Below are 27472 nucleotides of genomic sequence, written 5' to 3'. Positions count from 1 at the left end.
GGGGGAAATGAGAAATGTGATTGAGGGATTAGGTTAATGACAGGAAGGGTGTTAACCTCCACTCTTCCCTCCATCTCAGTTTTATCATACCCATGCACTCATTAACTTATACATTTACACTGTCAGCTTATCCCCTGTACCTGTCTTGTCTCTTTTTGTTTTCACTTCCCATTTAACACACATTTTTTTCTGTATTTTCTTTCATTCTTTGTTTCTCCATTTTCCCCCACAGACTCCCATCTCTCCTCATCTTCTTTGTTTGACAGGTGACTAACTCGGGACCAAGTACAGCAGCTCAGCTTAATCATCAAGTCATCCTAATGAGCGCCTATACTGACAAAACCCAGTTATTTTATACGTGCACACACTCTCACACACACACACGCTGCTCTGCGACATATCCAGGCCTCATTAGGCAGCTCACAGGGGGAACTAATTACTTGAAACTGCACCAGTAAAACAAAGCAGCGCACACAATACAAACAGCAGAGTGTTAGCTATAGAGAGCAATAAACACATCTTAGTCGTGAAAAGTGGTTGAGCTGCTTGATTCACCAGCAAAAGCTGCCATATAATTTATAATTATTACACCATATAGAGGAATAACATTGTTTTCGGGAAAGTGAATATTAAAAGGACATATTCCCTCTCTGTGCTGAGCGAGCACCTGTGTCTTTTTAGGATCCATTGACGTATTGACTCCTGAAGGATGATGTGGCAAGACATTATTATTAAGTAGTTATTTAGTCCTTTAACAGATAATTGATGATCGGTTTATGAGTCTAACATCATGACAGGGTTCAAGGGAAACAAAGTGGTAATGATGAGACAACACACTTAAGATCCATCCATCCATTATCTTTGCTGGCTTTCCTTTCAGGGTCGCAGGGGGAGCTGGAACCAATCCCAATTAACATTGTGTGAAAGGCGGGGCACAGCCTGGACAGCTCGCCAGCGTCTCGAAGGGACAAACAACCATTCAGAGGCACATTCAATATCACAGACAGTTCAGAGTCTGCAATTGACCCAGCCCCAATCTGCATGTCCTCTGAGGAAGCCGGAGCACTGGGACAAAACAGAAAACGACCTTCACTTAAAAAGATCATGGTCAAGCTGAGATTCAAACCAGGAACCTTCTTCCTGTGAGATGAAAGGGCTAAGCACCATTCCCTCTTACCATGTGATAACAAATTCATTTTTGGATTTTCTTTTTTTATATCCAATCTTTTCTGGATTTGCACTGTATGTCTTCTTCCCATTGTCTCCTCCCCTTCTTTCCCCTAAAACCATCCGTCCATTTATCTATCCCTCTATCTCTCCCTCCCCCCTCTCTGCCTCGACTATGCACCATGCATCCCAATGATCCACCTAAGCACATAAAAGGTGTTTGTGGGTTAGATTCACTCATCCTCATTTTCTTCGCTCCACTTGACTTTACGATGGAAAGGCCCAGAACATTAGCCGTTTCTGCAGCGGACTGCGGCATTCTCCAGGACCATATGACACACACACACACACACACACACACACACACACAGTACCAATGTAGCCATCATAGCAGCCAGCATTATATTTACTGCATGCCGAAACTATAGCTGCAGCTTGAATCTGTGCCAGTGCACCGTTATTCCGAATTTATAGTTTTCATCCATGTAGCCAGTAAATATTGGTTGAACAACAGGGGATGCCAGGTTTTACCACAGCACACCAATTTGGTTCATGTTGATCATTTAAGAAAAACCCAGAGCACATGCAGACACATACACTGGGTAAAGAACAGATGGAGGGTTAATGCATGATGAGGAGATTCTATGGTCGGTGTTACTGCTCTGTAGTGAAGTACTGGTCCTGTGATTGTGGGTGATGCTCTCCCCCTAATGAAATTACCACCATATACTACAGCAATAATAATCGGTGGCCTGAGCTGTGATTATGATCCAGTGGATGTGAACTGTAGATAGGACTTGCTGGTGCCAAATCATCTTAATTAGGGAAAATCAAGTGCAAGGCTCAACATAAATTCAGCCATGTTTGCTTATTATGCTGCTTCCATCTGAGCCAATGCTTCCAAAATAAGAGTGTCTTAGACACACACAGGTAGACATTCAACATCAGACCACACAGACAGTACTTACAGCAGCTGCAGGGAAACCAGTCCCTCAAACAATCCCTTGGGCAACTCGGTGATCTTGTTGCCATACAGCACCCTGCACAGGACAGACAGGAAAACGTCATGTAAGTTACAGTGTGTACAAGGCTTTGATTACTGGTTTAGATGCATACGGGATGTAGTCAAATACTTGCTCCTGGAGGAATCAGCCACTAGAGATGGCACTGATCTTCATCAACCAGTTATGACGTCATATGTTCTTTTATCCCATTACAGATAACTTATTTTCCTTCATAATATCAGGACAGGCGAGTTTATATGATGCCATTGAGACAGAAAAAACAATTACACGGAATTTGAAATGTCTACTTGTCCAACTAGATGCATTTATTTTATTTTCATCAAATACAAACATGAATTATAAAATTAGACTGTTTTGGGAGACTTGTTCTTAGTTATTACTGGATTTGCCTTCACTGTCCATCTTCTATATATATTCATGTATACTCAATAGGCAAAAAATATTATCAGTATATTTGGCAGAAGTAAAAAGAAAACTAAAGATCAGCCTGGTAAGGAGAACTGGAGACTAAAAGTCTATGTCTCCAGTGCGAGGACATTTCTAACAAAAAACCCCAAAGCTCAGCTCATTCATTCCTGCACAGAAGCTTTTTTCCACTGAGTTCCCTGTTTTGGACCATTTATCTTATTTGATTGTCAAAAACTGAAATTATTTCAACTGCAGTGTGCGACCATATAATTCACTTGAGCAATTTTATATTTTGCTACATCACCCATCAGATGGCCTCTGCTGCAGAAGTGCTGCCTCTCTGTGACATTCCCGTTGATTGTGAGTGTGTTTGTGTGTGTGCATATGTGTGTTCAATCTTAACACACAGGGGAGTTCACCTTGTCTGCCCCTTCTTGTCTGACTGTCTGTCTCATTTTCATGCTCAAGATTGAGTCAAATTAAACTGTCCTTCATGTTATTATCAACCTCTGACACACACGCACGCACACGCACACGCACACACACACACAACTGCATTATGCCCCAGTTGTCAACATCGAGGGCGACAACATCTTTACTTGCTCAATGTCTGGTTACACAATTACTTTCCTGCCTTGATGTGTGTATGTGTAAAACAAAATGAATGTGTGTGTGTGTGTGTGTTGGCAAGCGAGTGTGTCGTACTTACAATGAGGTGAGTGAGCGAAGGCCACTGAAAGCATCAGCAGCAACGTCAGAAATCTGGTTCTTACTCAAGTCACTGGGGGAGTAAGAGAAGGAGAGAGAGTGAGTGAGTGAGTGAGAGAGAGAGAACAGATAAGTGCATCACTGTAAAACACAATGATGGGGTTCACTCTGTGTGGATATGTCCTGGAACTGTCTGACAAATGATCATGAGAGAATACATCAGCCGAGGTCAAGGCAAGGGGACAGGAAAATGAATAAAAACGTGAGAGACAGAGAGAGAGAGAGAGAGAGAGAGAGAGAGAGAGAGAGAGAGAGAGAGAGAGAGAGAGAGAGAGAGAGAGAGAGAGAGAGAGAGAGAGAGAGAGAGAGAGAGAGAGAGAGAGATGAAGTGATGGAGAGGTGAAGGTAAGAAGTGAAGTGACAGGAGCAAAAGAGAGCAAGAGAGGACTGGAAGCAGAGGCAAGTTAAGTGCAGTTAATGTCATTCACTTCCACCACTGTGAGATACATTATTCAACACCGTTGAGGTTTAAATCCCAGCATGTGTGTGTTTGTGTGTGTGTGTGCGTGCGTGTGTTCATGTTGGGTAGGACCTCAGATGAAACTTTTGATGAAGCAGCACAGTCTGGAAATGTTAAGGACATCAATTACTGATTATCCATCCGTTAATTAAAGTTCAAGATTCATAAATTAAAGGCCTGCTGCATATCCAGTACCAGTGTGTAGTGTGTGTGTGTGTGTGTGTGTGTGTGTGTGTTGTGTGTAGTTGTATCCACACAGACTCACATCCTCTTGAGCTTCTTGTAGGCAGTGAAGGCTCCTGCTGGGACACTTTTAATCAAGTTCTGCTCCAAACGACTGAGAGAGAGATAGATGGACAGAGAGGGAGGAGAGGAGGGGGGGGGGGCAATTGAGTTAGTTGATCTTTAACAAACCCCTTAGTTTAAAGAAATTATACAGATAAACACTTCAACTAAAACATTAAAAGAGAAAACATGTATAAAGTCTTAGCTACAAGAACACTTCTCATTTTAAAAATCAGGTATTCTTTAATTCCAAGTAGAGGAAGAGAGGAGGAAAAAAAAGGTCATATCAGTACATCAGACTCCCCGTGGAAGGGAAGTCGGAAAGGAGGACAACAAAGGAAGTGGAAGAGTGTGAACAACTTGGGGAGAGAAAAAAATCAGGAGAAGAGGGGGATGCGGTGAGGTCCCAAGGCCGGCCACAGGGTCAGCTGTCAAAATGATAAATGGGAAGTAATCCGCCCTTTTTCTTCCTGTCCTCCTCCTCTTCAGCCACCACTCAGGCCTGCTCTTTACCTCCACTCTCCACCCCTCTCTTCCTTTATCTATCCATCCATCAATTATCTGTCTGTCATGTATTACTGTTAGTATTTAACCTCTAAGTTGCATCAACCTTATTTTATGATGTTAAACTTAAACCCATTTGTTGAGATTTATTCCATCAATTTGTGACGACTTCTCTGAAACGCTGTTTTTAAACTTGACTTTGAAAACAACACAACTCTAAGTGGCTGGCTGTTTCTTGGCTTGTTCACCCGTGTCTCTACATTACTGCACCTCACACCCCTGGCAGCCAACAACACCTTATTTAAGCTAAGAGGTCAAACTAAATCAAGGATGTATAGATATTGACATAAGCAATCTGCACACACAACAAGTTACAAATGATATCAGGGGCCGTAACACAAGGTTGACACAAAGACACTTAAGGGCTCAATATCAAAGGGTGAATTAAGGTGAAGACATTTTGAGAGGCTATATCAAAAAAAAAGAAATCAATAGGGCGAGGAGCTGATTAAACAACAAGTTAAACAGGAGACGGGCTTGGCAGGTGTGAAGGTGCACGATGGGAGAACACACACACACACACACACACAGACACACACACACACACACACTTGGCAGTGATCCCTGCCACCAACATGCAGAAAGATGACTTTGTCTCATTTGGAGGACTGACAATATATCATCCTATTACACTCGATTGTTTCTGGCTGCAGCAACAACATTTATTATAATGGATCCAATGCTAATGCTATCAGTGTCTGTCTGTGTGTGTGTGTGTGTCCTCAAGAGAGTTCACCAGATATATTTTGGAGCCTGTGGCTTTATCTGAATGCATATGTGAGTGTGTCTCAGCATAAAATTGTGTTTGTGCCAAACTCAGTCTTTTGCTATAGGAAAGAAAACTCATGGTCTGCATATACGCATGTGCATTGGTATGTGTGTGTGTGGGGTTCTATTAGTTATGCTGGGGAGGTAAAGCGCTCTTGGTGTAGTGTTGCAGGGGGAGGATTGCTCCTTTACTCACAGACCAATCAAGCAGCTGTCCTCTGTACAAACAAACAAGGTACAGCGATCAATAGGGATATCAAACACGTCCCACTGTGGGGGGGGTGTGTGTGTCAGGGACGAAAAAGAGCAGAGGAAGAGGAGGGAAAGTGTCTCAGGGATTTTAGCTGCAATCTGAAAAAAGAAGACCACTGCAAAACTCAAAAGTTGAGCCACAGTTCCATGTTCCTCACGGTGAATCACACACTGGCCTGGTAAACCTCCAGGACCACAAAGTTCACAGTGAAACTCACAGGGAAAGATATTCAACCACAAGAAAAGTCCTGCATTCAAAATGTTACTTTGGTACATAAGTATTAGAAGAAAAATTATGAGGTTTCTTTCCAATCTTTATTCAAGACTGTGGTCTTTAAATTTGAAAGCATTATTTCTTCATTTCATGTTCATGTTTAGTGCTGTTTTATCTCAAACCGTGGTCTTCTCTCCTAAATATCCCCTGTGCAGACATGCTAATGTTTGTTTCTCTGCACACAGATGTATTGTTATAATAATTCCTGTGCCACAAATAGGATTTCCCCAATTTAAAAAGAAAAACATAACAGCACCATTAAGATAGATAAGACCCATGACGCAGAGTAAACCGTTAAACCTGGTTAAACAGTAACCGCCTGTATTGGATGCTGTGAGAGGTAAAGCAGCCACAATGAGATGTTGGTCCACATCATACCTGGAACTCTATTGGGGGATTTTGACAGAGTAATTTCACTAAAATGAAAAAGCTGGAACAGTAATCAGAGTGCATGAGTGCAGAAGCAGCCTGAGCGTGAGGACAAGGACTCAAACTGAATCACTGGTCATTTGTTCAGAGAAGTAAATCTGAGTGCAGACAATCAGAGAAAACCTGCTAACAAACAGGATTCAATCAAGACCAAGACTCTGCTCTTAAAGATAAGAAAGGAAGTCAATTTCCAATGTACTTGAAATATAAAAAGTAAATATACTAATTTTGCAGAATGTCGTATAATGCAGTGTAACTACACCTGGTAAATAAGTATAAAGTATAAGGTTCTGGTTATATGCATTGTATCAGTGAGTCTGGACTGGTGTATTGAACATGTTTCACTTTTGAGGAGAACAAAGTAAAGACAGTCTTACATCTCCACGATGCCCTCCGGCAGGTTGGCTGGTATTTCAGTGAGGCCTTTGCGACGACAGTCCACGATGTTGTTGTTGCAGCTGCAGCTCTGTGGACACACGGCCAACTGGGGGACACAAGTCCTCGACTCGGTCTGGGCTGGACCTGTAGAAAGTGACGTACAGATAATGTCCACAGGGTCAGTCTCTGGAATGACTGACCAGATACTGGCTGTTCTAAAACAGTGGTCTACCAAGAAACTTCCTTATCAAGTGAAGATACATTTTCCATTTAAAATTCAAATCCAAAAACCCTAGTTTGAATCTCTCATGACATCATCCTCCTTCTGTTGTGAACACATTAAGAAACGGTAGAATTCACTTAATGTTACTCCAAAATATTATCATCTAAATATAAGCAGTAGGACAGGGTTAGGGAACAGGATACAGAGATATTTCGAGAAAGACATGAGATTGAGGAATAGGTAAGGAGGCAGGGAAGGAATGAAAAGAGAGAAAGAGAGTGTAGGGCGGGGTTAAAGGCCAATAAAGAGGCAGCAGCTTGACAGTCTATTAGCACAGAGAGCTGAATCACATGGCCTATAAACATCACCTATACTATCTGCGGCTGATAACACCACTGCTCTTATACCGGGCTTTCAGCTGATTATGCGCTCTACACGGTGTCACTCTCTCAGTGTGATAAACTCAATGCTGAGCTGTCTGGAGACGATAACAATGCTGCTTGTAATAATGGCCTTAAGGTTTATTACGTCCTCCGTATACGTCAAAGGGTCAGCTCTCTGCGGCACTAAATTCAAATGTACACAATGTACACTCGACCCTCTTTGAAGCGTGTCACATAAACATCAATGGTTCTGAACTGTTTGGGTCAATTCTTTGTGAAAACATTATTTTACAGTCTAGATTTCATTCTGAAATTCAGTGCATGGGTCACTATTGTGAAGCCAAAACAGGCAACTACTCTTCAAAAATATTTGTACAGTGTTATTCCCCAAAACCAACTAAAGATTACGAGTGAAACTAGAAACTTAAAGCACAGGGGCTCTTTAAAAATAACTGTTTTCAGTAAAGTAGCGGTAATATCACTGTGATGACCGCAGAAAGTACACAATGTTCTTCAGCGTGACCTTCAGCTACGTTGATATTTGAGTAAAATCATATGTGTCTAACTTTTAACTCACCATTGCAAATAAAGTCCTTCTTCTGCACATCCGGGACGTTGAGACCCCTCATGTTGGCGGGGGCCATGCACTGAGTGAAGGGAGCCAAGCCCCGTCTGGCTCTGAGCCAATCAGAGAGCCAGGACAGGTGACAGTCACAGTGGAGGTTGTTGGAGTGCAGGCGACTGAGAGAGGACAAGATAGAAGATTGACATTAAAAACTGATTTCAGATTGAAACATTTAGTTAAAATGTATTTGTTCTGTATTCAAACAGGTTGAATTTTTCACACGGTCTACATCCTTGACGGTGCTTAGGTGAACCACTCACACACAAACACACAAAGTAATATCCTCAGCTCTCATTTCCCCACGGTCTGTGACAATATGTCTCCCTCTAGAGAGACAACACTAAAGTTAATCACAATCTATTCAGAAAGACAGAGACAGAAAGAGGGAAGCAGGGGAATGAATGAAGAGGACACTTAGGAAAGAGACAGAGAAGATGGGGGAAATGATGTAGGGAGGAAGAGATAGGACACACAGACTGGAATCCAGAAAGGAAAAAAATAATGCAAAGAGGTGAAAAGAATCCAAAAGACACAAAGGATGAAAAAAGTCAATCAAATAACTGATTTTATCCATTTCTTTCAATGATTCTTGGTTATCTTGGCTTTATGGATATGCAAGTTATAAGACATGTGATTACATGGGGTGCATCTTGGATTTCTAAGCCTAGATAGAACCCAAAAGAAATGTATTTTAAAGAATTATGAACATGCATGGTTTCTCAGATGTCTCTTTTTGCATCTGTATTTTCGTCATGCATTTATTTTTGGTTTATTCATCTCCAAGATTTTCTATTCTCAAGTGGGACAATAACAACTTCTTTTGTGGTGGTCAATGTATTGAAAACTTAGATTAAAAAAATTCAGCTGTACCACGTTTTAAATTTTATTCACTTTTATTTGCATGGTGCCAAATTATCTCGAGATGCTTTACGAAGTACAGTCGAGACATTACAATGTTTAAGAGAAGCTCCAATCGAGGAAATTCACTGAACCACATTTTAGCAAAAGATTGACTGGGAGTTAAATTAAAATTAAACACATTAAATTGCAATGCTACGTTTCCACAAAAACAGCCATTAATTAAAAGCTGCTGTTTAGTATAGGATGCATCAGGTGATGCTTGACAGAGCTGCACTGGCTGGGTTTGACACCTTGAGAGAGAGAGAGAGAGAGAGAGAGAGAGAGAGAGATGAGGAGGATGAGGAAGATGAGGAGGAGAGCGGATCGACAGCAGAATGTCTTGTCAGCGTATTACATGCCAGCCGGGATATCTAGCCTTTCAGAAGACCGGCCTCCCTTTGTAATAAAGCAGAGGACAAATCCTGTTACAGACCAGAGATGGGCTCATTGATGCTAGCAGCGGGGGCAGTGGGTTTTAATACCATTCTTGCATTATAAATCCAGTTTATAGTCCAACCCCTGCCTGGAGATATCCACGTCCTGCCCCACCCCCGGCTCAGCCTTAATTACTGACAAGTAGGATTAAAACACAGGGGAGAATGGAACAGGCTGGGGGTCTTGAGGAAGTGTGCGAGTGTGTGTGTGTAGCTGTGAATCAGCGATAGCATTTGTTGTGCTTATTGGTTGCAAACGTGTGTGAGTGTGTGTGTATTTATACATGGACATTTGTGTAGCTGTACGTCGGTGACAGCATTTGTTATGCTAAATAGTTGAAAATGCGTGTGTGTGTGTGTGTGTGTGTGTGTGTGTGTGTGTGTGTGTGTGTGTGTGTGCTTGAACTGTGCATGTGTCTCTCAGCGGTTTGCTCCATATTTTCTCCAGAGGGTTACTGGCCACATCTTTAGTGTAGTGAATTACACAAACACACAAGCAGTGGGAGTTCTAATCTTTCCACTGGTTCAAGTTTCTGAATGAGAGGCACCATGAGGTGATATCATTACAGTTAATAGAATAAAGGAGAAAGACAGGAGACCATATATTGATAAACTGATGGATAGAGGGAGAGGAGTGAGAGAAAACCGGAATGAACTGTGCACAGTGTATACGTAAGCAGCTGTATGAAGAGACCACAGATCAATGTGGCGGAGGAGGTGAGCCATTTCATTTAAAAATAAGTTTCCACACACACACAAACACCTACATACACTTCCCCAACTTCACCGCTAATCAAATCAGGGACATCCCTAAACATTTGATTGAATGAGTCATTTTTATAAAATCGGCAAATTCAATCTTGGGATCCGAGGGCGGCAAAAAAAACGGAAACAATTTAATAGAGAGGAGGTGGCGAGCAAGAGGAGGAAGAGGAGGCAGCGTGGGAACTGAGTTATGAACACTGGACATAGAGGAGATGGAAAAAAGAAGAGTGGAGAGGAAGAGTAGAGATGGAAACAAGAGGAAATGAGGGTACAGAAGAAGACAGGTGAAGAAGAGGAGGAGGAAGCCGAAGGGAAGAAGGGAAAACACTAAAGTAAGCATGAAGACATTTAGTAAAAAACTATGGGATGGAAGACAAGAGGAATGTCAACAGGGGATAATATAGTGTGAGAAAGATGCAGACAATCTGAAAGGAGAAATTCAAATGGGACAGCAGAAACAGCGAGGAGGAGGAGGAGGAAATCGGAGGAGACAGTCACTCAGTGTTGACAGAAAACAGAAGAGGACGAGGGCGTCTGATTAAAAGATATTGGATATTGGTAACTCTGCACTCAATCTCCTGGCAACTGTGTCGTTGTGCTGTTTCCTGAAATCCAATTTTAAAAGTCTGATTTTGATCTGCGTCGCCACCAGAGTAGCCGCAGTCTGCAGGGAAACGTCAAAACGCCGCCCTGTGATTGGCTTTTGACAAAAAGTGTCAGTCAAAATTCTAAAGACTAATAATTCCTATGAGATAAATGCAGCGCCATTATTCTGCTGCTGTTTTGTTGCATTTTGCTTTTTAGAAATCCCCTGAAATTTCTGAATGTTAAGTAGGGTGGCGTGACCAAACAAGCGGCTCTTAAAAATGGCGATTTGGGGAGGAAATCCCATTCTGTGCACGCTGGTTTGGTGTTCTCCAACCCCAGTGTGGCTCACAGGAATGCAACCAATGGTCTGACTCTCAGACAGTCCCATGGGATTATGGGTATTCTCCCTTGATTTGTCGTGCCATGGCCTTGACAACTGCAGGATCTTCGTCACAAACAGACAACGCAGAAGTTAAAGAACCCCCCTCTAATCAATCAGAGGAGGTCATTTAGCCTGAGGTCCGTGTTGGATGTGAGTGTGTGTGTGTGTGTGTGTGTTTGTTAGTGTGTGTACACATCAGTTACGTCAGTATATGAGGTTTCTTCTAATGAATCAAAGCAGATTGAACTATAGAGCCTTAAGAAATCTTTCTTGTGGTATTGATGAAGTTACCATTACGCATGGATGTGTGTATGTCTGTTTGAGGGGTGCAGGCACACATTTGTCACTGTATTCATCTGTGTGTGTGTGTGTGTGTGTCTGTGTGTGTCTGTATGTGTGTAATGGCCACATGATTATTCACAGTCATGAAACAATAGAATAGTTGCTCTCTTATTATGGCATGATTAGATGATCACACACAGACCCTGCTGCCATGCCGTGTGTATGTTGATGTGGCATTTGTGTGTGTGTATTTGTGGCATGTCTGTGTGTGGGTGAACATTACTCATGTGTGTATGGTGTGTTTGTACCCAGTTCATATGAAAGTTGGAATGTATTAATCCATATGCATGTGTGTGTGTTAATATTTAACCACAGAGTACATGTGAGAATGTGTAGTAGTGTGTGTGTGTATGTGTGTGTGTGTATGTGTGTGTGTGTCATACTCACAGTGTCCGCAGCTTGGGCATGTGGTTGAAGCTGGACAGAGGGATGAGGGTGATGTTGTTGTTGTTGAGGGTGCTGAACAGAGAACAGAGAGAAGAAGAAAGAACAGATGTTAGAAAAATTAAACCCTGGTCAAACTTATTGGTCTGGTGGTTTAAAGCAAGACAGAAATAAAATTGAAATCTTTCCAAAATGCTGGATGATGGATTGTCACTGTTCTCTTATGGCTCACAGGGAAAAAAAGAAAAGAAAGTATTAGCTATTATAAGCCATTAAACCATATTCAAAAGGACTTCATCAAACTAGTTATGTTGCAACACATTTATTTTTCAAGCTTTCTGCAATAAATACCAACTTCTTGTAAAAATTCTGGATGGATTTATCCCAACGCTTTTCTAATAATATTCTAAATAAGCAATCTGCGAAAAAGAAGCCACTTATTAAACCCTTAACATGAAGCTTGTTTTGAATGGTGCAAGTCAATAAGGTTCAGAAGCCACTGGTGTACTGATGTTTTAATTAGAATTTAAAGGTTTAATGTGTGAAAAAAAAACAATTATTAAAAACGAAGCAGAAAAACTCAAACATTTCCAATACAGAAGAATGCAGAATATTAACCTATCGACCTTCTATGTGATTGTTTTTAACAATTTTATAACTCTGGGTTGTTGACTCGACTTGAATATAAATTTTAAAAACACTGCTGGCACCATTTCAAACCTCATCAAAACTGTAACACACTGCATTTGCAAATTCTGACCTTCTGTCCAGGGGGCCACTAACGTGCCAAGTCATCACGTAGAGTGTTAACTCGTTATTTATTAATACAAACACTCACACACACACACACACACACGTCCACAAAAGCACCCTTGATCCGTGCTTCTTCCATTTCTAACTCATAAGCAGGTCACTGCTGTCTTTGACTATTAGCTCTCTCATAAATTACACTCTGTCTCATATGTAGTATCGACCTGAAGTGGAATGAAAAACAAGGTTGACTGTCTTTATGAGCACACACACACACACACACACACACACACACACACACACACAGGCACTCACACACACAGAGGCACTCAGTGTGTTGAGGAAACTTAAAACCTATTGATTCTCAGTGATTTTCATGCACAGAAATGAGAGAACAGGGAAAAGAACAAAGGAAAATAAGACGACTATTCCATCAAAGCGATCCGAGGGGGGATGGTTCTGCAATGAGAGACTAGTACAAGCTGCTTAAAGAGCATGTACAAAACAAAACATGGCAGAACACGAGCAGCTCCCTCGTGACTTATAAGCACCGCACACTCGCTCGTTGATTTACAAACCAGCGAAACATTAAACGGGACAAAGACGTGCAGCTCACATTACAGTATATGTTCCTAATGAATGTGTGAGTTATTATCTTTGGATGTAAGGAGCCTCAGTCTTTTCTGTTTTAATGAGTTTAATCATAAAATCTGGGATGTTTAAGTAAAGGAGCAGTTTGGTTTTAACCACCAACCTCAATTTTCCTGATTCAAGAAGACACTGACGACCAAAATATATAGTCAACAGAATTTGCAAATCAGATTGAATAAAGGCAATAAAAATATAAACTTAGAGCTGAAATGATTTTTGATCTCATTTCAGCTGAATCGTTGCATTTCTATTGAAAAGAAACAGATACATTTTCCTGCTGATTTGGGCAGAAATATAATATGCAGAAGAAATAATATCCCCCAAGTACAACTTGTGAGTCCGGTCAAATTTGAAGTTACCATAAAATTCAACACCGTGACTCAGTGTACTTACAAAGATAACAACTGCAGACTACAATGAGAGATTCATGTTAAATTAGACATCCAGGGATGAACTCAAATTATACTACAGGGTATTATTTTTTTGGTGGCTTGTTGGCAGTGCAACCCTTCACTTTGTTTTAGCCCAATTTCCATGAATCGTTCATTTTACTGGATAAAAAATGAGGCGAGTTTAAGCAACACATCACCCAAAACCTTGTATTTTCAAAGAGTCATTGTTTGAGGATGAATAAAAGACTGGGGAGTCATTTTTTAATCTGTGAAAACCAATTCATTTGTCACATTTAAGCTTTCACAAGGTCAGCTCTCTCTGAAAAATTGCCCAAATTCAAGATTAAAGCAAATTTAGAAGCAATTGCCACATGGTTGTGCCTAAATATACAGTTTGACCATGATTCAGATTTTGCCGACACAAATCAACGGTGGTTTGTTTCACATCGTATTGTGACAAGTGTTCAAAACAGCCTCATTACCCGAGGTTTGCTGTCTTTTCACTAACACCCACTCAGACTTAAAATAGAGCGTTTCTGCTTCAATCTGTTGATGTTACTACTTTTCTTTCTCTTTCATTCCCTCTTTCCGATTCTCTTCCTTCATTCTCCTCCCTGCCAGTATAGCCTCAATGGCCTTGGTCGCCGGATTAGGTTTCACACTCGCCCTCAGATCCACACACACACTCACAAACACACACTCACGTACACACACACACACACACACACACACACACACACACACAGGAGTGCTGCTCTGGTCAGCCCTGTCAGGGGTGATCCACCCAGTATATATAATTTAATTGTGGAATAACAATAATTTCCCTCTGCAATTTCCCTGTCAGATTTTCTCCCACTCCCTCTGTTCAACGCACCGTCCTCATCTCTCCACCTTAATAAAGCAGCAACTGAACCGACTTAAGCCAAGTCAAACACTACAAACATAATTCTGAAGTCCACAACTATGTTTTATATTGTGGGCATTTTTTCCCCTCGGCTTGTTTTACACTGCTCTGACCGCGGCTGCACTCCTAAAAGGCCTGCGTAGATTTAAAGTGATCGTAGAAAAATATTTGCAATTTGGCAAAGACAGAAAATGCTGTAGGAGGATCGCTGTTTAATATCGGAAAGATCGTAAAGGGAGGCTTGGGTCCTGCAGAGGCCGTGGGTTTGATTCCGATCCGGCTCTTGGCTGTGTATCTTCCCTCCTCTCTCCCCAGTTTGTTCTTATCAATGAAAGGTGAAATGCCCAAATAATATCTTCAATAAGTAAAACTAATATTGAAAAGATACAAAGGATCCAGCTATTAAATGTAAAATTGTCTTTTGAAAAAAAAAATGGTAAAATACCAAAAGTCATGATTTGCCTTCATTTTGTGGAATTATATTAGAATGTAATGATCCTTTTACCCAACTTTCACAAATAGGTGTTCACCTCTTGTAGACATCTTTTTAAGGGTAAACTGAAGTTTTCTAAGACTTTTGAGTGTTTTATAAAGTTGTTTTTTTAACCTGTAGCTTTTTATTTCATTTTATTTTACACTCATTCTTCTCTTTGTGTTTCAATTGACTAACACTACAGTCAACTCTGCTTTTCTAAAGGGCACTAAATAAACTTGTTCCCAAAAACCTAGAGATGGGAGAAATGTCTCACATTTAAAATAGTGGGTGTTTCATAAAACTGATGAATGTGCTTTGACAAGTGTTTGGCTTCGAGTCCTACAAAGCATTCAGGAGAACAGACAGATTACTGTACACCTGTGAATTTCATCCATTGGATTTGATTGTGGTTTTATACTTCTGAATTTGGTTCAGATGGGGACTTTCCACTGGTTCCACCTTCTGTCAGTCTGAACTTTATAATCCTGCAGCCTTGACACATCCTGACACACACATCCTGTCCTGTGACCACTAAATCACAGAGTGCAAACCAGAGCATTGGCTCAGTGTTCATGCTCCCATTTACAAATGCTTCACAGCTAATGTGATACGGTTAAGAAAATACTTACATTAGTGTTGCAGCTGTTTCCTCACTAACTTTTTGCCTTGAGTGAGAAAGATCTCTTCTGTTCTCTGGCTTTTTAATGTTTCTTTTCTTTTAATGGCTGACTTCAGATCCTGACAGAGTCAATGATGAAGCTTCACATGGTTTAAATATGTTGAATAAGCTGAAACACTGGTGGTATTTAGATTCTTTTTTTCTCTTAGGCAGCACTAAAGCACCTACGATTTTGTATTTCTTCAAGATGAATAGGCAATGAAATTAATTACAACTGTATCCATAAAATACTTAATTTTTAACATAGTTTTGAAAAGTAGTGATTTTAGTACCAACACAGTTTCATATTTTAACCCAGAATAAGGCCCTCTCCAGTATAATGTCGACATTTTAGTGGGAGCTCTCTGCCCTTCAGATTAACTATTAAAGAAAGCACATTCTGTTTTTACAATCACAACCACACGGAGCTCGAGGACTCGTCTCACAGTGTTTACAGAACACAGTGTTTCTGTTGCAAAACGCCTATTCAGCTCTATTTGCTCTTTTTAATTTCATAAAGGCTGCACTGACCACTGCAGTGGTGTGGCAGGACAGATCCAGGATCACCAAATGTGCGTGTGTGTGTATATATTTGTAAGTTACACTATTGTGTAGTGTGTATTCTTGAGTCAGCATGTGCACTGCATGCTTGCATCTATCCGCATGCAATGCAGTATGTTGCAGTAAAAGGGGGGCTCTGCAGTCAGTGATGGAGGACACTCTTTAGAGGAAACCCACCGGGGAGATGCTATCGTTTGTGATTGTGTGTGTGTGTGTGTGTGTGTGTGTGTGTGTGGTGTGTGTGAGACAGAGAGATAGAGAGTGATGTTATCATACGTGTCTCTGCTGCAACCTACACACTGAGGTCAAAGCCTTACTCGTCAATCTCTGCTCACACACACCACACACACAAATACAAACAACCACACACGTTAACATTGAATTCCATTCACTGTGGACAGGTTAACCCTGTTAGTAACCATTTTGTCTTTAACTTAACTTAAATTCCCACAAGGCCCTTAATTTAACCAGATCCTCAGAAATGAAATGTTCCCTTTTTCCAAAGTGTTGAAAGAGGAAACAAAAACACACAAGATAACAGTAACTGAAGATTTCCAGGCTATTTCCACACATCTGCTCTCGTGTTCAGACCCTGGCTATTAAGCCGAGCATGACAAATACCTTAAATAATAAATAAATACCCTTTTCCAAAACAGCTCTGGAGCATGAGGTTAGGTTTTAGTATTTGACTGCAGTAATGTATTTAAGGCCGGGGCGAGAAACAGAGGACAGGTGTCATACAGAGACAATGGCACCTTTGTGTCCTGGTTGTGTTCTCAAAACACACAGGAAATTGAAGAATTAGTTTCTTTGATTTGTGACAGACGAAGGAAAACTGTGATCAGCTGAAATCAGTTTGCTAAGTTCAGACAGTTGTATCTAGATCTTAATTGGATGTAATCAGGCCCAAAGCAACTAGCTGGTACACACAGGCCTCAGTGATTGTATAAGGTGAATGGACATGTGTTCTGATTATAAAAGCCATTTCTACATGCTTACCAAAGCCAGATTTCTGCTCTTGCCCCAGAGCTTTGCTGAGTGTTGTGTGTTTTCTGTCACACTGAAAGTTTAAATGCACATGGTAGCTTTGGGGTTGAATTCTAACATTAAAGTCACTTTGAACAATAAACATGATCTTTACCAGCTTATTTTCCCTCTATGGCTTGAGAATATCAATCTCCAAAAGGACACACATCTCTGGAGGCATTTGTGTTTGTGTGGTTGTTCTTAAGCTCTGCTCAGTTGTAATTACTCTTCTGCAGCTCCACAAACTCTCACATGCCATTGTGTGCGTGTGTATTAGCCTCTATTATGCTCAATCAGCCTCAACAGGCACAGATCAATACACTGACAGAATGTCCGAGTTACTACAGCCACTAAAAGGCTACACAACAACTTGTGTAACTTTATGACAGTGATTACAACCAATATTGACCTTACATTCAATACAATTATTCACGCTCGTGATCACTAACATTAGTTATGGTCTGTGAAATGGGGAACGTTGATGACTGAACCGAACTCAAACATAAAACTAATCATAAAATGTGTCTTTAAATAACAGTATTAAATAGTAAATTTGGAGTTTAGTATGTTTATTGTTCATAAATTTGTTCACATACTCAAACAAGCAAAAGGTCTGTGCACCAGTGTATCAGACTGTCGACGTTGCTGGTTTGTCTTTTTTTATAGAAATGTGAATGTATTTCTCAGTGAACACATTTTCTCTTCCTGTGTGAATTGATTTTTATAAGAATATACATCCTTAATTAACAAAATGCAGAGTAACTTCTACAACATTAATGATAAACGAGAAGTCCGTTGACAGAACTGTTGTAATTTGGTGATTAAGTTAAACTGCATCATGTATCGCTTCATTTCAAATGTCTGCGCTCACTTTGGAATTTCACACATTTCTAGTATTGCAACTCATTTTAGATTAAACTCTGGGGGGGGAAATCCTCTGCTGCACTTGGACCTGCACTGGAATCTTAAATCAATATTCCATTGTGGGAATGAAACCACAACAAAGCAATTGTATCACCCATACTTACATCTGCCTTGTTGTTAAGATTACTCTATTAATACAGTTATCTGTCTTAATACAGAAACAAACTTGTCTTCATCCCTGTTTTATAAAGTAACTACATTGGTGTTATAGTGACAGTTTGTCTCAGTTTAATGTCTTAGCTGCTCTGCACCAGCTCCCCTCTAACCTCTAGGTAAGGGTGGGATATTCAGGTGTCCATGATAAGGAGTCAGAACGTTAAATCAAACTGATTTCGGTTTATTTCACTGGAGACGTCTAATCAAGCTCACATGCCTGTTTCTAAATTGAATCTTTTCAGGACTCAAATTGGAATTCCAGCAACTGAAAAAATATTGATTCAAAATTTTAAATGTAAAATGTTACTTAGCAGAAAATGCTGCAATTAACTACGAGAACATTGCATGCAGTATTTTCAACTCAGAACAAAATTATAGAAGCTGAAACCAGGAGGGAATTCTTAGAACTTACCAGAAAGTAATTGTTCATTCAATAAGCTTTTGAAATTGAAAACTACAGATGTCCAGAACGATTGTACACATGCCGTCTGTGTTCCTGAAGGGATGTTTGCCAACTTGTTGAGTTTTGCCAATGATGCCATTTTGGCAAAGTGAATGTAACAGCGGAAATACCTTGAGCAAGCAAACATGGCAATTTTGAATATTGTCTAAATGCCACGGTGATATAAAAACAAATGATTTAAGGCAGATTTGATAGCACTCCCATGGTTGTAGGGGGAATATAAAACCGGAGACACAGTCATGTAGCTTTAGGTGCAGTTACTTCCCGGAGTCTTTTCATCACTCAGCGATTGTCTGGCAACCGGCCGATACTCCAGGAGGTTACTGTGCCCGGCCAAGAAATAATCTGGCTCACAACTTCCCTAACAGCACAACCTGTCACTTTTAGACATGGTTTTTCCCCCCAACAAATAAACAACAATATGCAGCATGTTGTTCAGTTTAAAGTTAAACTAAAACACAGCTTTTGTTAACTTTGGACCACGGGAACTGTTAGTAAATGTGGTGCTAAGCTAAATGAGCCAGATACTCCGGAGAGATCAATCTTAATCTAAACCTCTTCAAGAGAGTGGATGCAGATATCAGGCTCTTCATGAAAGAGGAGTATGTGTTAAACGTTTTTGTTCTATTCAACGCTGTGGTTATTTTTCATAGATTGAGGATATAACGAGAGGTACACTTTTGCTTTTATATAATCATGAATATAAAAGTAAGAGCTTTAATAATCTAAGTGATATAATAACCGGCAGCACGGTATTAATTTGCATTATTAAAATCCCACTCATGCCAACATGGCTCTAAGAGGAATGTATTACTCAGAGAGCCTTTCCCACACAGGTGCTGTAAAGGGTCAAACTATGGAAAGGCCTGAAAGACTCTTTGAGATGGTGAAGAGCCCTCAGCATCTTCCCCAAGGCCTCATTACAGCTCCAGCAGAGGAGGCAACAGGAACCACACTGACACTTCACTCCTTAAACGACTCATTTGTTTAACCCACTCACAACCAGCGAGAGAGACGAGGGGACCCTCCAACATGTGTGTCACGCTCTCAATCAAACAGGTCACATGATCATTTAACCTCCTGTTCTATTCACTCCTTCTCCATGCGAGAGCAGGGGGAGGGGACATATATCTTTGTATAGAAAAGTTGGAGACAAGTGTGTATATGTGTGTGATTATATGGGGCTTGTGTGTATATGTCGGGGGCTGTACAGCTGTACTCTGTCTCGCTGAGTCAGACAGTGAGACTCACCGACCCTTGAAGTAATCACTCATCCGAGAGTTGCGCTATGCCGCAGCCCCGATGCTAGGCTCTTGTGTACGCAGGTGTGTGCGACCACCGCAGTGTGTAGGTGAGCGGGCATGCGAATGCCTGCACACACCTTTGTTCGTCTGTGTGTGTTCTGTGGACAAGGTCACACAAATGGCTTTTCAAGAAAGTGTGAGTAAAAGCTTGAGTGTCTTTGCAAGTGTATGTATCCTTGTGTGTGTGTGTGGGGGGGGGGGGGGGGGGGGGTTGCAGAGCGAATACACAAATGAAAGCTCTTGTCCTTCATTCAGTGTGTGTCTCTTTTGATCAGGAGACTTCAGTTTGGGAGTTGAAGTGATTTCTGACCCTGTTGACTTTGACACTGAGCCCTGCAGGTCTATAAGGTCTGCACACAGGCTTTAAGGGCCTCTAGGTGGAGGAGTTAAGGGCTTTTAGTGGTTGGATTGTCTCATATTTGAACTTTCCCACGGGGTTTAATGCATGCTTTCCCGCTTCACCCAGGCAGCCTTGTGTTAAATTGTGTGTGCATCAAGCATTAATGTGTGTGGGTGTGAGTTCTTGTGCTGCTGTTTAATATATATGTGTGTGTGTGTGTGTGTGTGTGTGTGTGTGAGAGAGAGCGGGCTAGTTTAATAAACTCTCAAGTGTTTGAACAACCGAAGTCGCAGCAATTTACTTCACTCATCTCTGAGAAAATTGACATTTCAACAGGGTTGCTGCTGGAAACCACCCTGGGAAAGCTCCACTGTTTACAACCGACACCGGAAGAGAAATAAGATATTCAGGAGTTGAGCTATTTTCTCACCAAACTTTGTGCTATACGCCTCATTTAAGTCTGAAATTATACAGGCAAAAAACAGGCAAATTATTCTGGAAGAAATAAACTATTTTACGAAGGAAACCGTGACATTTAAAAAAGTGAAATACTGTTTATACAAATGGAGGCGAGTAAAGGTCTCTGTATCAACGCTTCGCTAAATGATGGATGTTTGCCTCGTTTCTCACTGGGACCAGTAGGTGCTGAGCTCGGCAAGCTTTAAGACCGCCTCGAGGACAAAGGAAGAAACTTTGTGTAGCAACGTGTCGAGCTAAACTAAAAAATAACCCAATCAGATGACGTTGATTTTAATCTAATTAACTTTAACTACGTAAAGAGAGATGCATACAAACAAAGAAAGAAGGGAGAGAGGGATAATGACATACAAACCTACTGATGAGGCCATTACACCTTAAATGAGAATAAATGAGTTTGCATATCGCCTCCCTGCCTGGACTGAACTTTTGTTGGCTGGTCTCTTATCTTCTCATAATTGTCTTTTGGCTCTGCTTGATTTCCACCTTAAATCGCTTCCCGCTCGCTGTCCTCCTCCCCTCGCTCACCCCCCCACTCTTTCCTGCCTGCCACCCAGCGGGACGTGATGAATTGTGCGTGGGTCAGACTGCAGGCACCGCGCTCTCTTTCCATATCCGACGCTGTTCCGCACCTCTGCATAAGCTCCCTGTTACCCGCCGCATCCTCCCTCTGTGTGTTCGAAGCGGCTGCTGCTGACTGGGTGTTACCTGCATGGCTGTTTAATGTTTGTCAGCACCTTGTCAACTGTAAAGTATGGCAGTGATATTATTCACTGAGCTTCTGTGGCGGTCGGGATACATCGCCAGGATAGAGAGGAGAACGGTTTAGAACAAATATCTGAAAGCTCTGAATTTAGTCGAGTTGAGGCTGTGCACCTGAAAGAGGCTTTTCCTGCCAGAGGACACGAATCCAAGGTAAACCTGAAAATCCACTGTGAGCTACTTAAGGAAACACAAGCTGAAGATTTGAAATAAACGACCTTAGCATCAATAAAAATGTGTGGTTGTTGATTTTTTTTTCTATGTTTTAAGCTCATGAAATGAAAAGTAACAGTGCATTTCTATTTGAATGGGCCTGATTATTACCTCCACCCAGTATGTTTTAGCTCGTCTGTTGGTTTTGCTTGTTTGTCAGCAGGATTACACAAAAAAAAAGACTGAAGGGATTTCCATGGGACTTAGCGGAAGGATGGAAAACAGGCCAAGAAATCCATCACATGTTGGCGGGGATCTGGTTAAAGGGGCAGATCTTGGAATTTTTAAGCACTTTTTTAAACATTGCGAAATATAGAGCGGATTAGGATTTTAATGCGGTTTCATAGGGGTATAGGTTTTTCTGGCCACTGTAGAGTAACAACTGGAGATGGAAACCTGTAACTGCCACCAGTATGTAGCTGAGTTAATCAGGATTCAGTATAGAATCAACCGTTTATATATATATCTACAATAGTTTTAGAAATATGTCCAAATGAAGAGTGTTGGATTTGGTGCATTATTGAAGGAGACACCTGGGTGGTTGCAATTTATTGAGCTCCTTTCTGATTATGTGTATTAGCTGCAGGGGTTTTTACTTTTATACTTCTTATATACTATATACTTCAATACACATCATATACACATCATTTATTAACATATATGTGAAATGAACCTTAAATATGAAACACGTGAACTTTTGGACAACTCACAAGACACTCATCCCCTCACGAACCCTTCCATCAATTTTTACACAGCAACTTCAGCTCAAAGCTGACCCTCTCTCTGTTGACCTATTTTTCTTTCTTTCACCCCATCTTGTCTACTTACTTTTTCTCTCTTTTTCCCACACGGCCCTGTCCCTCTCCTCCCCCCCTCTCTCCACAGGTCAGGCCCTCTGTTTTTGGCCGGGCACCGGTTTTTGCCAGGGTGTGATGGCTCTGCTGAGCCCACTGATTCAAACAGAAGCCAAGAGGCCGGCCAAACCAAAATCAAGGAACAGCAGAAAGCTGCACTGCTCTGTGCTCTTTAGACCCTTCTGTGCACACACAGACACACACAGACACACTCACAGATATGCCTTATATTCATTTAGAGGATGTGGTCTAACATGCAATGCACAAACCTGGTATTAAAAAAGAAAAACATGCATCCACTTAAAATGAATTTGGTTACTCTCACACTACTTTGGTATTCGCATATATGCAGACACACACACACACACACAGTAATACTCACAGCCTTTGTATTACTACATTTTAGGTTCAAGAAACGTTAATTTTAGGGGCTTCGATCCAGCGCCTACCCGTCAGGGATAGAAGACAGATCTGGAGGCAGGATGCGACCCTCAGAAGTTCAATCGTTTGAGGGCGGCAGAGGCTGGACACACAACAACTAAACTGGGGCAGGTGCACATACACACACACACACTGTTTTTTTCCAACCCCCTTAGTCTTGTTACATTTTGACAGTTGTACTGGTGAATTTGCACAAGTACAACTGCCCTATTTTGCCAGACTGTGAGACTGTAAATTCAATTTGAAGGTACACACACACACACACACACACACACAAAAACACACACACACACACACACACAGAGTATATTTCACCATATGTAAATTTCATATTCTATTACTAACGAAACTGGCACCTTGTCAATTGTATTTCTTCACAATGACAAACCAGGTATTATTTTTTGAGACGTGTTATATTATATGCTCCTCTTCTTATACAGTTTATTTGACATTTTATTCACTCCTACTCGTACAGATGAGGTTGAATATATAAATATTAACCTTGATGACTATATCTCTGTTGCCTCTACTCTATTGTGATATATTTAGTCTCTGTGCAGTAAAAGTCTCTCTTTCATCTTAATGTGGTATTTAAATATTAGATTAAATCCACTAGTGCGTATCGTTCTCTTATAGCGTGCACAACGGGCCGAGTGAAAGAAATTTCATTTGGCAGTGAAGCACTTTGTTCTGTGGCGTCCTTTGTGTGTGTGAATGAGATGATCTTCTTCTAACAGTGTAGTTGGACACAATCATTAAAGAGTAATGCTAACATTTGTTCACGTTTGACCGCTTCCTTCTTTAAAATAGTATTTTTGTTAGACATTGGCATCTGGCAAAGGAGAGAGGAGTCTGTGGCATAAGTGAGGCAGGGAAGTCAACAGCTCAGCGGGTGGAAATAAAATCGACTGCCTCCGGCTTACAAGCCTGATACACGTCATTCTATTTGTCTTGCTGTTCTCCTCCCTCGATATAATAGGAAAGAAAACAGTGGTAGAAAAGGTTATTCTGGTCTCAGTGCTTGGCTGGATGATCAGTGAACTTCCTCGAACTGATGATGTTAGAGTCTAGTCTCACTCCAATTGGCTGACGGAGCCTTTTAAGTCGTTTTCTTTCCTTGTGATCACACGAAAAAACAAGATGAAAGAAGGGGAAATGTGGAGAGAGGGAGGAGAAAGGCAAAAAGAGAGAGACTGTAATAAGCAATGATTGGAGAAGTGAGAGGAGGATAAAGGGCTAATTTACGTAAGAGATATGTCCCTTTCAAACTTAGCAGTAACTTCCCACATACTTCCATGCATTCTTTATGATGGCATGGTTGTAAAGCAATACATCCACTCGAGGGCAGCGTAGAGTCGAGCGTTTCTTAGAACAACAGACATGTCGATGGGAAGTGAGGAGGTTGTGATAATGTTCCCGACAAATAAGCTGCTTTGCTGTAAATGGCGATGGTGAAACTTACCAACTCGTAAAAGTCCACCATTGTTAAAATGTGTTCCTCGTTTCCTATAATCGTCTCACTTGAACTATGGGCTACACTGCCCCCTCACAATCTCCGGTGGTACTGCTCCCTATTGTTGGTTTTGTACTTAAGCTTTCAGCAGACGTGCATAAATACAGATTAAATTAACGCAGATGGCTCTGTCTGTATCGTATGCATTTCTATAGGTGAGCATAAATTATCTTCAAGGGTTCAGTGTATAGAATTTAGTGACATCTAGTGGTGAAGTTGCATGTTGCAGTTGAATACAGCTCACCTCACCCTCCCCTTCAATAATTAAGGAAAAGCAATGGCAGCCTTCAGTTGTCATAAAAACCCAAAGCTGTTTAGTTTATCCAGTTTGGGCTACCGTAATAAACATGGTCGCCTCCGTACAGGGTCACGCTCTAAGTGTAAATATAATTTATTTAAATATAAAAGGCTCATTCTAGGGTCAAGAAAACAATTCGTACAATTTATATTACATTTCTGCCAATAGATCCCTTTCACCTAAATCTTACACTGAACCTTTGAGGGTTTGTAGAAGAGATTTGAATGAAGAAGATGAGAGAGAAAACACAAGAAAAAAGCTTAAAGACAAGAGGGAAGCCCCTTCAGATGAAGAAGAGAGGGAGAACATGTTTGAGTGTGTGTGTCTGAGAGAGAGAGAGAGAGAGAGAGAGAGAGAGAGAGAGAGTGAGAGGGAGATAGAGAGCGAGAGAGAGAGAGAGAGAGAGAGAGTTAGAGGCTGAGGAGTGAAAGTCACCTTGTAGAGCCACAGTGCACTGAGCATCTCCGTCTCCCCTTATGAATTATGACAGTTGCTGGTTGGTCAAAACCCTTCTGCTGCACACACACACACACACACACAAGTTTATATGCGCACACACACATGCATACAGACGCACACACGCCTCCTACCTCCCTGTCTCTCTTACTCTATCGTTTTCTCACTATCTCCCTCTCTCAGTGAAAGCTTCATGGAGAAAAGTGATCATGAAATATGCAGCTGCTCCTCTGCTTTTTAGAGTCCTCTCAGACCTCTGGGCTGTTCCTGAGTGAGTGTGTGTGTGTGTGTGTGTGTGTGTGTGTGTGTGTGTAGGCATGCCATGTCAGTCGCAGTCTCAGTTTCACAAAAAGTGAATTGATCTTGGTTTGGTGGACATCGCATGCTTCGTCATCGGACCTGCCGCTCAATCACTTTTGCCATCTTTCAAACTCAATCTGTCCCTGCCCCGTGGTCATGTTTCTGTAGCATCAGCAGAGACGTAATGCTGAAGGGGGGAATCAAAAAGTGCTCCATCAAATAACATCTCTTCCTTTCTTTTTTGATTTAATACCGTTGCCTTCTGTATTTGCAAAAGACAATATTACAGGATATGCTCTCATATCAGTCTCTCATCTGTAGAATATTTGATTATTTACATACTTTAAAGCCATTACAATATTCATTTGCAGAATATATCTGTGGTTTCTGAGCTAAATTCTCAAAAGTCTTTTTTTTTTTTTTCATTTCATTTGCCTTGAACATAAGAAGAATGCAGCGGGAGGTTGTTCAGGTCCGAGACGTGCTTGTCTGAAAAGTATTTTAATCTATTTATATAAAACCTTCACCTCAAGCTGTCTACTTCGCTTCAAAAATTGTCTTAAAAACTAAAACTAGGAAAAAAAATATCCAGACTGATTTCTGGTCAGTAATAACGTAACGAAGAATTAAGATGTTGTGGACACTTCGGCAGTTGCTGGATCCATTTTCAGGAATTGAACGCTGAATGTATTGAGTGTGGATACACATGAAGACAATCAGTGGTTTCTATAATGGCACTAATTCACAAATACTGTCCTAAAGTCACAGCCCATATTTGAACATGTCACTCAACATAGACGTAAGAATCTGTTGCTCTGACAGGATCGATACCTCTGTGAATATAAAGTCGGCGGCCTCGGAATCAGTTAACGGGGGATTATTTTATTTCAAATTTTCTAATGTTTTGAAAAAGACACAACCCCGTGAAGTAAAAACACGGCATAAACGGTACCTTGACAAATCTCAGGACACTCTATATATAATTCCCTGAAAATTCATTGTCTTTATCATTTTTGACTGAGATAAAGACCCTTTCGAAAAATGAAACCGATTAATTCTATTTATATCTGAAAATGATCAAGTACTTATCGTCTATTTTCATCAATCTTTGTTGTCAGCGGGGGAAAAAAATCAGTGAACGAAAACTGCGTCTAATTCGGCTGGTTGAAAACTGGCCTATGAATGATTATCAATTAATCAGCTTCATATTAGGGTGACATCGCTGCTCTCCACTACACATGGAGTTCTGAGAAGTGCACACACACACATGTGCACACAGCAACAAGCGGTGTGTGTGTTTGTGTGTGTGGCTATGTACGTGCGTGCTTCCCCATCAGAACCATTTGTGAATTTTTGATTTGTATGCATGCAATTATTACAACCCTTGGGCATGTTTTTCTTCTAAGTGTGTACGTGTATGTTGAGTGTGTGTGTGTGTGTATGTGTGTGTTGAGTGTGTGTGTGTATTGAGGGTGCCCTTTCCCTAGCTCATTGGGATGCAAGGCGTGAGCCCGTCGGGTGAGAGCTGTCCAGACTAGCTTTGGAGTCATTAGCGCGCTCGTTAGTCCAGTTATGTTAAATCTAAATTACCATTCATCATCACAGAGGGACCCATCATTTATTCTGATGTGGCCTGGCAGACACATGCGCTAACTGGATTAACTCATTCAAAGACACACGGACACACTTGCTAAAACACAGTGGAATTCCAAATTAGGTGTTAGCTATTTGCTAAGTGCTTTCAAATAGA

At 41.1% G+C, this 27472-nt stretch overlaps 1 protein-coding gene across 1 annotated transcript in view; it reads right to left on the bottom strand.

Moving 5' to 3' along the window:
* Positions 1 to 27472, bottom strand: part of slit3 (slit homolog 3 (Drosophila)) — a 217199-nt gene that overhangs the window by 51221 nt on the left and 138506 nt on the right. The window contains exons 7-12 of the mRNA XM_062393846.1: positions 11808 to 11879; positions 7962 to 8125; positions 6778 to 6922; positions 4094 to 4165; positions 3310 to 3381; positions 2136 to 2207 (exon numbers count right to left, since the gene is read on the bottom strand). Coding sequence (XP_062249830.1) covers positions 2136 to 2207; positions 3310 to 3381; positions 4094 to 4165; positions 6778 to 6922; positions 7962 to 8125; positions 11808 to 11879 — 597 coding nt within the window. The remainder of the gene's footprint in view (positions 1 to 2135; positions 2208 to 3309; positions 3382 to 4093; positions 4166 to 6777; positions 6923 to 7961; positions 8126 to 11807; positions 11880 to 27472) is intronic.

The sequence above is a fragment of the Platichthys flesus genome, chromosome 8 (assembly GCF_949316205.1).
Source record: "Platichthys flesus chromosome 8, fPlaFle2.1, whole genome shotgun sequence".
Classification (NCBI taxonomy): Eukaryota; Metazoa; Chordata; class Actinopteri; order Pleuronectiformes; family Pleuronectidae; genus Platichthys; species Platichthys flesus.
This window is presented reverse-complemented; position numbering and strand designations above follow the sequence as displayed.